This window comes from Balaenoptera borealis (assembly GCF_965194805.1).
Source record: "Balaenoptera borealis genome assembly, chromosome: 1".
Taxonomy (NCBI): domain Eukaryota; kingdom Metazoa; phylum Chordata; class Mammalia; order Artiodactyla; family Balaenopteridae; genus Balaenoptera; species Balaenoptera borealis.
Window position 1 is genome coordinate 168,680,334 of NC_138860.1, and position 11,811 is coordinate 168,692,144.

An 11,811-nucleotide genomic window follows, 5' to 3' on the forward strand; every position below is an offset into this window, starting at 1 on the left:
GGGGAGGGGAGCCCACAGAGCATTGTTGGGGTTTGCGAGGTGGAAGCCGAGGCTGTGTGAACCTCAGCTGCGCGGAGGAAAGGGGGAGACAGGAAATGGGTGGGGGGAAGAGGAAGCCTGAGCTGGAAACTCAGACAAAGAGGGTAACGCAGAAACAAAAGCCGAGAAATACAAAAAACAAAACAACAAAAACCTACCGAATGACACAGAGCCCAGGGTCCCAGCTGTGGGCCCCAGCTCCTCTTGCTGTGAACCTGAGCACTTCACAGTTCATCTCTGGGCCTCAGCACAACAGCAAGAACACCACTGGGGCTGGTAGTAATACATAATAATGCACATTTATTGAGGGCTTACAGTGCATTATCTCACTTCAGATGTATCCAACTACTTGTGGAGTGAGAATTAGCATTTCCATTTTAAAGATAAAGAAACAGATGCAGGGGTTAAGGGACCTCCTCAGAGTCTAATATCAATAGAAATCAGTGGTGGAGCTGGCATTGAACCCAGGTCTACCAGATCCTGCGTTCTTCAGCTGCCCATTTACCTAAGTCACCTTCCATGGGGGTGATTTAGAATTTTAAGTTCTTTTCCAGTTCTGATCTTGATAAGATAGAGCAACAGAAGTGGAGCTGTGGGGAAGACGGGGATCCATCTGTCCATCTCCACCCCCAAGGCCAGCCTTCTCTCCGGCAATAGAATCCCTGGTCCCAGCAACAAGTGACATACAGCCACCTTGGGACTGAATAAATGACTGCAGAGACCTTGATGGGAAGCAGAGGTTTATTGAGGAGCCTGGGAGTCTGTGAACTCCTCCCCTTCCTCCACACCGTCCCCCCTCCCCCATCTGGGGCAGCAGGGGCAACAGGATGCAGGGGCTTTAAGCTCCCAGAGCTCTGAGCATCTCCCGGACTCTCCCCCCACCGCTCTCCAGGTGCTGGCTCCTCTGGGGCACCCCTCCTTTCCTTCTTCCCAGCTGGGGTGGGGAATGGGTAGCGGGTGGCGAGGCAGGCACGCGGGTGCCCCTCAGCAGAGGGTGAAGCGCCGGGCGCTGATGTTCATGCGCGTGAGGCCCAGGTGCCGCAGTGGCGGGGCCAGGGCCAGGCCGGCTCCCGGCTCCAGCTCCAGCTCCATCTCGGCCTCGTTCAGCAGCTCTTGGTGCAGGTGACAGACTTGGTCCACCTTCAGCCGGTGCAGCTGGGCCCGCAGCCGAAGCAGCTGCCCTGCCAGCTGCCGGTCCTGTGCCTGCATCTCCCGCTGCGGCCGAGAGGGGGCGTGAGCCTGCTGAACCTCCCATTTTTCCCTCCTGGTCAACACCCTGGGTCTCTGCACTGGCTATGTCCTCCCCACACCCTCACACCCCAGTTCTATCCATCCCATCTCATAGATCTTGCTCTAAAACCAAGCTAAACAAATACAGGTACCTGGGGCCCAATCCTAGATCAACTGAATGGAATCTCCAATTTGGAGGCTGGACATTTTTATATTTGCACATATTGGATTGAACCACCTATTCAACACTGGCCTCTTGTACAGCGTGGTCAGTACCTCCTTTGTATCTTTGGGGTATAGCAATTCCCAGAGTATGGGAGGCCATGCCTTCCCCAGCTATAACGGGTTGTCCCACAAGGGCAGACTCTGTCCCCTGAGCCACAGGACCACAAGGTCAGTAGATTGGATGGACTCCTTCTTCAGCAAGGCTCCCTGAATAAAACACTGGGCAAGTCCATTCCTGGCTCCTCAGCCCTGGGACAAAGCCACAGGAGTGGGCATTTGCTAGAGGCAGGGTCATTCTCATCCCCTCCCCATACCCAGTGTCTTGGGCCCTAAGGACTGCCCTCAAGGCCCTCTGCAAGGCTGCCCTTCCCACCAGACTCACCAGCTCCCGTCGGAGCCACTCAAGGGCAGAGTCCATTGAGTCGAAGCCGCAAATGGTCCCAGGTCCCCCGGGCTCGGGTCTAGCTTGGGCCCTGCGCCAGGCCTGGCTCTGGACCTGGGCTGTCCACTCCACATATGAGGGCCGCCGTGTCTGCAGCTGCAGCTTGGCCGTCAGCGCCTTTACAGAGTCCAGGCTCTCTTCTTCTTCATCCTCCTCATCTTCTTCACCCACTGCCTGGAATTTCAGTGGCTCCAGGGACATGGTTGGGGATGAGGGACAGGGCAAGTCTGCAGCTCTGGGATTAGGGAGAGGCTGGCAATATTACCCAGGAAGAGGTGGCAGAAGCTGAGGGTGAAAGAAATGTGCAGGGAGTGTGCGCTGGTGAATGTTCAAGGTGGGCCAGGGAGGCTTGAGTGTGTCAGAGTGGGTAGGTAGGTGAGTGTGGGAGGCTGAGTGTGCAAGGGCTGGGATTTTCCTGCACTGCTAACCCGAGAGCCACGTGATGCCTGTTCGGGTGGGGGCAGGAGAAGCCCTGCTCCTCTGGCCCCTTGGATAAAATTTATTGTCTTTGCCCAGAAGGAGACACCCAGTTCCCAGAAAGGAAGTTGCTCCAGGATAAGAAAAGCATCACCCACACCAGAGTCTTGGCCCTCTTCCCAAGACCCAAGTTAAAGGATTGGGGAGGGGATAGGAGGCTGACAAGCTGCCCCCTGTCCTCACTCGTGACGCTGGCCCTTCAGCAAAGGAATAGGGTCCAGATCCCTGGCTCAGGAGTCAGGAGAACTGGGTTCTGGTGCTAGATCTGTGGGACCTTGGACAAGTCACTGACTCTCTGTTGGGACAGATCAATGATTTCGAGCTATATTCTAAGGAACTTTTGGTTCCCTTGGAAATCCCTCAAGGACTATGTGCAGGGTAAGGGCACAGCTGTGGATGGGCTGCTAGACCTTCCTCTCCCTGCCCCGCCCAGGGCTTCAACCAGAACAGTTTCCTTTTTAAAACTTTGTACTGAAATATAACACACACAGAAAAATTTACATGTCGTAAATACATGGCTTGATGAATTCTCCCAAACTGAACACACTTATGTAAGTGGTACCTAGATCAAGCAAAGGAGTATTACTATCATCCAGGAAGCCTCTTTTGTGCTCCTGGCCTATCACAACTCTCTTAAGGGTAATGTAACCAAGCATAGGGCTCGCCCATGTGCCTGCAGTGCAAAAAGCCAAGCTCTGACAGGGTGTTTGCAGCAAAGTAAGGGTTTATTTCAGGGAGCCAAGCAGGGGAGTAAGAGCCAAGCCTCAGCTCCACTCCAACTTGGTCTTTGAATGTTGGGGTTGTTTTTAAAAAAGGGGAAGACAAAAAAATTTTAAATAAATAAAAAATAAAGTAAAAAAATAAAAAAGGGGAAGAACCGGACTTCCCTGGTGGTGCAGTGGTTAAGACTCCACATTTCCACTGCAGCAGGCACAGGTTCAATCCCTGGTGGGGGAAGTTCTGCATGCTGTGTGGTGTGACCAAAAAAAAAAAACCAAAAACAAAAAAAAAAAAACAGGGGAAGAACAAAGAGGCTGAGATTAACCATCATCTTGTGACGTTTCTGTGACATTTCATAATCGTTTCTGTGACATTTCTTAATCATAGTTTCAGGAGTCAGAATGTCTCTGGTTTATGATTATCTGGCCAGGTGGTCCACAGCTAGGGGCTGATGAGTTGTTACCTCATCTTGTCTTAGAGAAACAACTTGAATTTGTATGTTAATGATGATATCTAGAATGGCAGTTTCAGTACATTAATGATGTTATTGACAGCAGCAATTTTAGACTTCTGACTCTGTGTTTGTTTGCTTTTGTCTTTTTGGCCATGCCACAAGGCATGTGGGATTTTAGTTCCCTACCAGTGATAGAACCCGTGCTTCCTACAGTGGAAGTGCGGAGTCTTTTTTTTTTTATTCTATTTATTTTATTTTCGGCTGTGTTGGGTCTTCGTTGCTGCGCACGCGGGCTTTCTCTAGTTGTTGTGGTGTGCAGGCTTCTCATTGCAGTGGCTTCTCTTTGTTGTGGAGCATGGACACTAGGCACGCGGGCTTCAGTAGTTGTGGCTAGCGGGCTCTAGAGTGCAGGCTCAGCAGTTGTGGCGCACAGGCTTAGTTGCTCTGCAGCATGTGGGATCTTCCCAGACCAGGGCTCGAACCCGTGTCCCCTGAATTGGCAGGCAGATTCTTAACCACTGCGCCACCAGGGAAACCTGGAAGCACAGAGTCTTAACCACTGGACCTCCAGGGAAGTCCCTGATTCTGGTTGATTAGTGTTCATTTAGCACAGGATTGAGGTCAGAGGGGACATAAAAGAGAGTAAAGTTTTGGACAGAGAGATTAATCATAAACTCAGTAAGGAATCTTGGTTTTAGGGGGACTTGGTTTCAGTAATACTACCCTAATTTGACAGCATAGATTAGTTTTGCCTTTTTGTATACTTTCTAGTGGTTCTCAATCTTTAGCATGGATCAGAATCATCTGGAAAACTTGTTAAAATAGATTGCCCCGTTCCCAGAGCTTCAGATTCAGTATGTTTGGGGTAGGGCCCAATAATTTGCATTTCTAACGAATTCCCATCCCAGCTGATGCTGTTGGACTGGAATTTTATAATTTATACTCTTTTATGTCTGGTTCCTTTCATAGAGCAGTTCCAACTTTATGTTATATTATCGGGGGGGCACCTATGATTTCATTATTTGATGGAAGGCTTTTGCACACACATGGAAGCCTGGAACCTAGTAGACCAGAAGGCTCTTTAAAGGCAGGAGTACATCTTATTTTTCTTAGTAATCAGCACTTAACACAGTGTAGGCATCAGTGTTTAAGAAATAAAAGAATACTTGGATGGATGGGTCCTCCAGCAAATAGACTTAAACTCTAGTAATTTACCAGCTTAAGTGTGTCTCTTGCCAGACTGAAAACCCTGTGAACAGAACCTTCCTCAGCCATTCTTGGGTCCCAACACCCAGTGGAGGGCCCAGCTCAGTGTACAGGCAATTCATGTTTGGGCAAAGGATGGAGTGATGAGGGATGGAGCTCCTGAGGGCAGCACTATAGCAGAAGTGGCCCCCATAGAGGGCGCCCTCAGGCAGGGACTTCCAGCTGTGGTGGGGGAGGGGTGCCTGCTACACAGCTGCTTGCATTTAAGGTGGACCAAGGGATTTCCCCCACCCAGCCTCCGATGTAGGGGAGGATGCAGACAGTTCCCAGTTTCACACCCACCCTTTCCACCCCTTCCACCAGGGTACAGGAGAAGAGACGGTATTTTTCTTTCTTTTTTTTTAATCGGTGAGAGTGCCAGCACCCCACAGTTAAAAAAACCAAAAATGTGAGTGCCTCCTGCGACCCAGGCAGGAGGTAAAGGGCTTTAACAAGAATATTCTCCCTATTTCACAGATGATGAAATTGAGGTTTCCTTAACAGGTTCTAGCCCCGGGGTCTTCACTAAGAAGTGCTGGCAATAGGAGGGGGAAATTCCTGTGAAACTGTGCGATCCCTTCCTCCAAGGGGCCTCCTTAACAGCTGTCCTGCCGGTGTCGCCAGCTGCCCAGCCAGTTCCTGTCCCTTTCGGAGCCCGCGCTCACCCCGCCTGACGCTCCTAGAGTCTGTCCTTCTGCCGGGCCCCAGGCCCACCGCTGGAGGAATGGAGTTCTCGGAGCTGATCCGTACGGGCCAGGCCCAAGCCGAGCTCCTGCGGGGCCCGGAGATGCCCCCGCTGCGCGGCACGCTTTGCGTCACCGGCCACCACCTGCTGCTGTCGCCAGGGCCCCAGGCGACTCCAGACCTGTGGCTGCTGCTGTTGCGTAGTGTCGACTCCATCGAGAAGCGGTGAGACGTGGCGGGGACATCCCCGTAGTCTGGGAGCGCGTGGCTCCGCAGGGAGAGGGGGAAGGGCAAGCGCAGTTGGAGCTGGTGCCCCCCCTGCATAACGTACAATCCTAAGAAACTCCTTTCTCCTCCCCTCTGGTAGAGGTCAGGGGACATTAAGCCTAAGTTTATCCATCCCCAGGGTCGCGGGTGACGCCGGCACCATCACGCTGCGCTGTAAGGACCTGCGAGTGCTGCAGCTGGACATAGAGGGCGTGGAAGCGACGCTGGACATCGCCCGCTCCATTGAGGTACGCCAGGGGTGCACCAGGGGCACTTAAGCTACCCTATCCCGTAACAAGGGGACTCAGCATCCAGTGTTATCCCGGAGCATAGCTAATGGCAAGGGGATGCAGGGTGGTCTAGAGTGCGTGGAGAGGCGGGAGCTGCGGAGCGGAGGGCTGGATTCCGACCTTTCCCAGATCCCTTGCCTTCGTTCCCCAGGCGCTGTCCTCCCTGGAATCGGTCATCACCTCCTTTCCGTTCTTCTACCGTCCCAAGGGCTTGAGATTGGGCGAATCCTGGCACTTCCACCCACCCGAACGCTACTACAAGCGAGTAGCTCGCGAGGTCGGCGCGGTCGTGGGGGCCTGGGGATGTGGGAGAGCCGGGTCTGGAAGGGGCGCGGGGACAGGGCACTCATTGGGTGCCCTAGACCTGGTCTTCGCCCCTCCCTGTGCCGCAGACCAGAGCGTGGCGGCTGAGCGAGGCGAACGAGGACTTCAGCTTGTGCCCCAGTTACCCCCGCGCGGTGATCGTGCCTCGCACCGTGGACGACGATGCCCTGGCGCGCAGCGCCCGCTTCCGCCAGGGAGGCCGCTTCCCTGTGCTCAGCTACTACCACGCTCCCAGCGGAACCGTGAGCCCCACCCCTCCCCAGAGCCCGCCACTAGGACCCTCTGCGGCCCTTCTTGGCTCTTCTCTGCACTGGCCGGCCTGTTGGTTGTCGGGATGCGGCCCGGGCTCCGGCCCTATTCTTGAGCCCACTCGGCTCAACCCTGCCTTCATCGATTCTGACCCCGCCCCTCTCCCTGGTTTCCGAGTCTCGCCAATCTCTGGCCCCACCTCCGGCTGGTCTGGGCCCCCTGAAGCCTTGTCCCTCTTTTATCAACCCATGACCCGCCCACGTTCTACCCAGCGGGTCCCTCCCCCCTCTGGCCACAACCCACCCAGACCCGGTCCGACGCCCCCAGGGCTCCTGAGCTACCCCCCCCCCACCCCGCCCCAGACAACTCTAGACCCGCTCCAGTGTGTAAACCCGGCCTAGGGATCCCCTGAGCGAAGTCCCTGAACCGGGGCCGCGTGGGTACAGTTTCCGAGCTGAGTCCCTGTCCGCAGGTGCTGCTACGTTCCAGCCAGCCCCTGACCGGGCCCCAGAAGCGGCGTTGCGCTGAGGACGAGGAGCTGCTGCAAGCTGTGCTGGCGGGGGCTCGCCCGGGGGCCCGGGGCTTCATCGTGGACACGCGCTCGGCCCAGGCCGCCAAACAGGCCCGCATGACTGGCGGTGGCACCGAGGCCAAGTCCGCCTACCCGGGCTGGAAACGGCTGCACCGGCCCCTGGAGAGGTAAGGGGTCTTCCCATCCTCTCCTAGGTTCTTTCCTGCAGGACTCTTCATGGATGGGGGCAGGGGGAGGGCTGTCTTCTAGGAACGTCCAGGACTGTTAGGTCTTTCCTGGTAGCCATCCTGCCAGGTGGGCATGCCCCCACTGACAGAGCTCATTCCTCTCTAGGCACCCCAACTCTGCCTGGGTAGAAAAAGCACTTCTTTACATTGAACTGAAATTTCTCTTCCAGGAACAACCTCACCACACACACACACACACACACACACACACACACACACACACACACACACACTCTGCACTGGTCCCAGCCCTGCCCTTGAGGGCTGTACCCGCACAGTCGTTATCTGCTCCCTCTGTCTCCAGGTGCTGGTAGAACCAAGAGAAAGTCCTGAGGGACTTTTGTGCTTTGAGAGTGGACTGCTCCCCTATCCAGAATACAAAACTCTGTTTATTCATTGATTCGGCCAACATTGACCCAGCACAGAGGCTGAGACGGTGGCCAGCCCAGACACGGTTGGAAGATCAGCAGTAAATGGGCAATTAGAATTCAGTGTGATAAGTAGCAGCACAGAAGAGGCGCACCCCTCTCTTAGAATAGGTCATCCTAAGAAAGCTTCCCTGAGAACAGGATGCTTTAGCTGAGACCTGAAAGAGAGGAGGAGTAAGTCAGAGGATGAGAAGACATTCCAGGTGAAGGCACTGCAGGTGTGCAGGAGCAGGGAGCCTAGTCACTTGTTGTTTTGGAACTGCAAGCATTTCAGTGAGGTGGGAGTGAGGAGTGTGAGGTGGAGGCAGGGAAAGAGAGATGGAGGTAGAGAGGCTAAAGGGGTGACAGGGGCCAGAGCAAAGGTCTTGAATGCCATGATTATGAGCTCAGAGCTTATCCTAAAGGCAGTGAGGAGCCACTGAAGGCTTTTAAACAAGCCTGAAAAAGTCTCAGTTAGATTTTCTGGCAGGAGGTTACTGGTGATCTAGAGCAGAACAGTTCCTGGGAAGTAGGAGCAGATACCAGAATCTCAGAGGCTTGTCAGACTGGTTCTCCCCAGGGGGTACTGTGTTGCTCCCATCAGACTAGGGTACGTCAAGGGTACTGTGACACCTTCATCAAATTGGGGTTTCCCAGGGCATTCTGTTTCTCCAGGGGGCTATGTGACCCCTCCCCAGTCATTGCTATGCTTCCCCAACAGACTAGGTCTCCCCAAAGGGTCTCGGGTCTCCTCCACCAGATTGGGGAATCCTCAAGATTGGGGAGACATTTCCATCAGATTAGGTGGGCTCTCCAAAGGGCCCTGTGTCCCTCTTGTCAGATGGGCTCCTCTGAGGGCTCTATGTCTCCCTCACTGGTCTGGAGCATTTGTTCCTAGGCTATGCTCACCAGAGCTTGGGCTGGAGAAGGTATGACCAGACTCCCACTTGTGCAGGGGGCGGCCCCTGCAGGAGAGCTTCGTGCACCTGGTGGAAGCCTGTGGGGACCTGGAGCAGAGCATGGACCGCTGGCTTAGTCGACTAGATGGCTGCCGCTGGCTATCACATGTGAAGGAGGCACTAAGCACAGCCTGCCTAGCAGCCCAGGGCATGGAGTGGTAAGGCCCCCCCCACACCCTACAAGACAGAGAAGAGAGCAGGGTGGGCAGGGCTCTCAATGTCTGGGCACGAAACCACATCTCAGTAAGCAAATACAGGTTTCAAATGGGCCCTTTCTATTCCTGGCCTGGCCACCCCAGGCAGGGAAGGACAGGCCACTGTTGATAAGCCCTGGGCCCACAGGGAAGGGGCCTGTATCCTGGTGCATGGGGCTGAAGGCACGGACAGCACCCTGCTAGTGACTTCACTGGCCCAACTCATCCTAGACCCCTTGAGCCGAACCATGGCTGGATTCCAGGAACTGATAGAGCGAGAGTGGATCCAGGTAAGTGGCTGCCCAGCCCAGCCCTAGCCCTCCATCCAGAATCCCCACTTCCTTGTGCCCATCGCTCTGCCCCCTTCCCAGGCCGGCCACCCCTTCCAGCTGCGCTGTGCTCACTCGGCCTTCTCCCACACCCGCCCCAAGCACGAGGCACCCATCTTTCTCCTCTTCCTGGACTGCGTGTGGCAGCTGGGCCGCCAGTTCCCGCTGTCGCTGGAGTTTGGGGAGGGGATGCTGTTGGCGCTGTTTGATCACTCCTATGCCTCCCCTTTCGGCACCTTCCTCTGCAACAGTGAAAAGGAGAGGTGAGCTAAGGGGGTGTCAAGGTGGGTCAGAGGGCAGGCACAGGACAGGGGCGGGTACCTGCTGCATTGGCAGCCTACTTTCTTAGAAGACATCTTCGGGAATTTGCTGGTGGACCGTGGTTAGGACACAGCGCTTTCACTGCTGGGGCCCGGTTTGATCCCTGGTCGGGGAACTAGGATCCCGCAAGCCGCAAGGCGCAGCCAAAAAAAAAAAAAAAAAAGACATCTTTCCCTTTCAAACGAGTTTCTCTCTTAGAAAAACTCGGAGTGTCCTCTCCTCTCCTACCTCCAGAGCTCACACTTCCCCCTAACTTCTGCAAAGCCAGAAATAAATGGGTCCATGGCCAATCCTTTAGACCTACCCCCACTCTGTCCATAGCCAAGAACAAGTGCTCTCCTAGCTTAAAAACAAGGACTGAAGGGGAAAGTTGCTGCCAAAATCGTTTCTGGGGCTCTCTACCACTTTGCAGGGCTGATTCTAGTGAAGCAATAGAGTAGAGGTTGAATGCTGAGTCAAATTGTTTGGGCTCAAGTTCTGGCTTCACCACTCACCTGCTGGGTGATCAAAAGCAACGCTGAATATGTTTCATCAGTAGCAAGCAAAGGATCATAATAGTCACCATAGCCTAGAGGTGAGGTGGGGGCATGTGTGAGGATTAGCTCAGTTAAAGCATAGAAAGTGCTTAGCACAGTGACTGGCACACAGTGGGCACGCGAGTGGTAGTTATTTTTATTATTTGGTTGGCTTGTTGCATATGCCGCCAATGAGCTCCCATTAGCCATCTTTCTCTCATCAGACTGAGATGAGGGGAGGGAGGGTTCACTCCTAAGAAGGTAGAGCTCATATTTAGTTATCTTTTGTTGCCCAGTGGCCTCCTCTCCACCATGTTGTTTTCACTAACTCTGCTTATCATCCAGGTTAGAAACTTATTTTTACCCCCCTTTCCCCCATCCTTCATATTTAGCTTTCCTTCTAAGAATTAATTTTTTAAAAATATTTATTTGGTTGTGCCAGGTCTTAGTTGCGGCTCACCGGCTCCTTAGTTGTGGCATGCAAACCCTTAGTTGTAGCATGTATGTGGGATCTAGTTCCCTGACCAGGGATCGAACCTGGGCCCCCTGCATTGAGAGCACGGAGTCCTAACCATTGCGCCACCAGGGAAGTCCCTCTACTAAGAATGTCTTAGCTTAGTCCTTTCCTGTCCAAGGCCCCTCCTACTACCCTAATCCAGACTTTCCTTTCCATGTGGACCACTGGAACAGCTTCCTCACTGCTCTTATTATCTCCACTTTCATCTTTTTTTTTTTTTTTTAACTCATCAGTCTAGACCTATCAATATTCACCTTGGGCTCTTTCCCACTTTCTTGCTTTTGCTCCTGCAGTTCCCCCTCCTAAGTATTTCCATGTTTTTGCACACCTGGTGAACTTCTGATGCTAGACCCAGCTCAAATGGCACACTCTTAATTAGCCTTCCCTGATCCTTTCAAAGCAAAGCTAAGCAGACCTCCTTAAGAACTAGGACTTTGTCTTGTTCCTGCTTTATTGTAGTGCCCAGTTCAGGATCTGACTCGCAGTAACATCTGCGGGAGAGGGTATCACTGCCCTGGGGGAGCTGTCACCCTACTAACCAGGGCCCTCACGCGGAGTCCCAGAGGGCATAGCTGAGCCTGGAATCTCACTCTCTCACCCCCTCCAGATGCCTGTGTGAAGTGAGGACGCGAACACACTCCTTGTGGTCTGGGCTCAATCAGCCAAAAGAGCAACGAAAACTCCGGAACCCGCTCTACGCCCCCAATCCCTTGGCCATCTGGCCCTCTGTGGAGCCCCAGAGCCTGCGACTGTGGCAAGGTGACCCCCTCTCCCTCCTCCTCCCTGGGGGAGTTCTCCCCTCTGCTCAGCTTCCTTAGCTGTCCTCCTCCTCTTCCTCAGGCCTGTTTCTGCGCTGGACCCATCCACCTGAGCCTTCAGAGGTAGCATGGGAGAAGGTGTGGCAAATAGCAACAGATCAGGAGAAGACAGAAGGCTCTCAGCCAATAGATTCAGCCTCTGAGCCCCAACCCTAAGTACTGGTCCTTGGATGGTGGTTGAGATGTTCCTGAAACTTCTCCAGGCCCCTCAGCACCGTTGGACCTTGAATGACAGTGCCTGCAACCCAGCCTAGCCCATAATACTGAAGTTCCAGGTTTGAAGTGTCCAAAGTGTAGGGAGAAGGTCCAAATAATAAAGGTATCCATGACTGGTATGAGCTTGCTG

The 11,811-nt window shown here is 53.9% G+C and overlaps 2 protein-coding genes across 4 annotated transcripts; one reads left to right on the forward strand and one right to left on the reverse strand.

The window, feature by feature from the left end:
* Positions 1-766: 766 nt before the first annotated feature.
* FAM167B (family with sequence similarity 167 member B) lies at positions 767-2,435 on the reverse strand. The gene is made up of 2 exons (XM_082346129.1): positions 1,877-2,435; positions 767-1,254 (listed from the first exon to the last, which is right to left on the reverse strand). The coding sequence occupies exons 1-2, from the start codon at positions 2,135-2,137 to the stop codon at positions 1,024-1,026; spliced, it is 492 nt and encodes a 163-aa protein (XP_082202255.1). The 5' UTR covers positions 2,138-2,435; the 3' UTR covers positions 767-1,023.
* A 2,756-nt stretch (positions 2,436-5,191) lies between these two features.
* LOC309607203 (myotubularin-related protein 9-like) lies at positions 5,192-11,800 on the forward strand. Of its 3 annotated transcripts, none has more exons than XM_082345474.1 (10): positions 5,194-5,741; positions 5,923-6,031; positions 6,225-6,350; positions 6,466-6,639; positions 7,119-7,345; positions 8,768-8,929; positions 9,114-9,255; positions 9,397-9,557; positions 11,255-11,406; positions 11,488-11,800. In XM_082345474.1, exons 1-10 carry the CDS (start codon positions 5,557-5,559, stop codon positions 11,619-11,621), a joined length of 1,572 nt encoding a protein of 523 aa, XP_082201600.1. In that variant the 5' UTR covers positions 5,194-5,556; the 3' UTR covers positions 11,622-11,800. The 3 variants fall into 3 exon arrangements, with proteins under 3 accessions (XP_082201601.1, XP_082201600.1, XP_082201599.1); XM_082345473.1 differs by having other exon boundaries at positions 5,195-5,741; positions 9,337-9,557; XM_082345475.1 differs by lacking the exon at positions 11,255-11,406 and having other exon boundaries at positions 5,192-5,741; positions 9,337-9,557.
* The last annotated feature ends 11 nt before the right edge of the window (positions 11,801-11,811 follow it).

Bases quoted from the DNA above. Each gene is read 5' to 3' on its own strand.
- FAM167B (XM_082346129.1), bottom strand. From the start codon at position 2,137: ATGTCCCTGGAGCCACTGAAATTCCAGGCAGTGGGTGAAGAAGATGAG. The intron at 1,255-1,876 runs GTGAGTCTGGTG...TCTCGGCCGCAG, and splicing joins AGTGGCTCCGACGGGAGCTG to CGGGAGATGCAGGCACAGGA.
- LOC309607203 (XM_082345473.1), top strand. From the start codon at position 5,557: ATGGAGTTCTCGGAGCTGATCCGTACGGGCCAGGCCCAAGCCGAGCTC. The intron at 5,742-5,922 runs GTGAGACGTGGC...ATCCATCCCCAG, and splicing joins GTCGACTCCATCGAGAAGCG to GGTCGCGGGTGACGCCGGCA. The intron at 11,407-11,487 runs GTGACCCCCTCT...CCTCTTCCTCAG, and splicing joins GAGCCTGCGACTGTGGCAAG to GCCTGTTTCTGCGCTGGACC.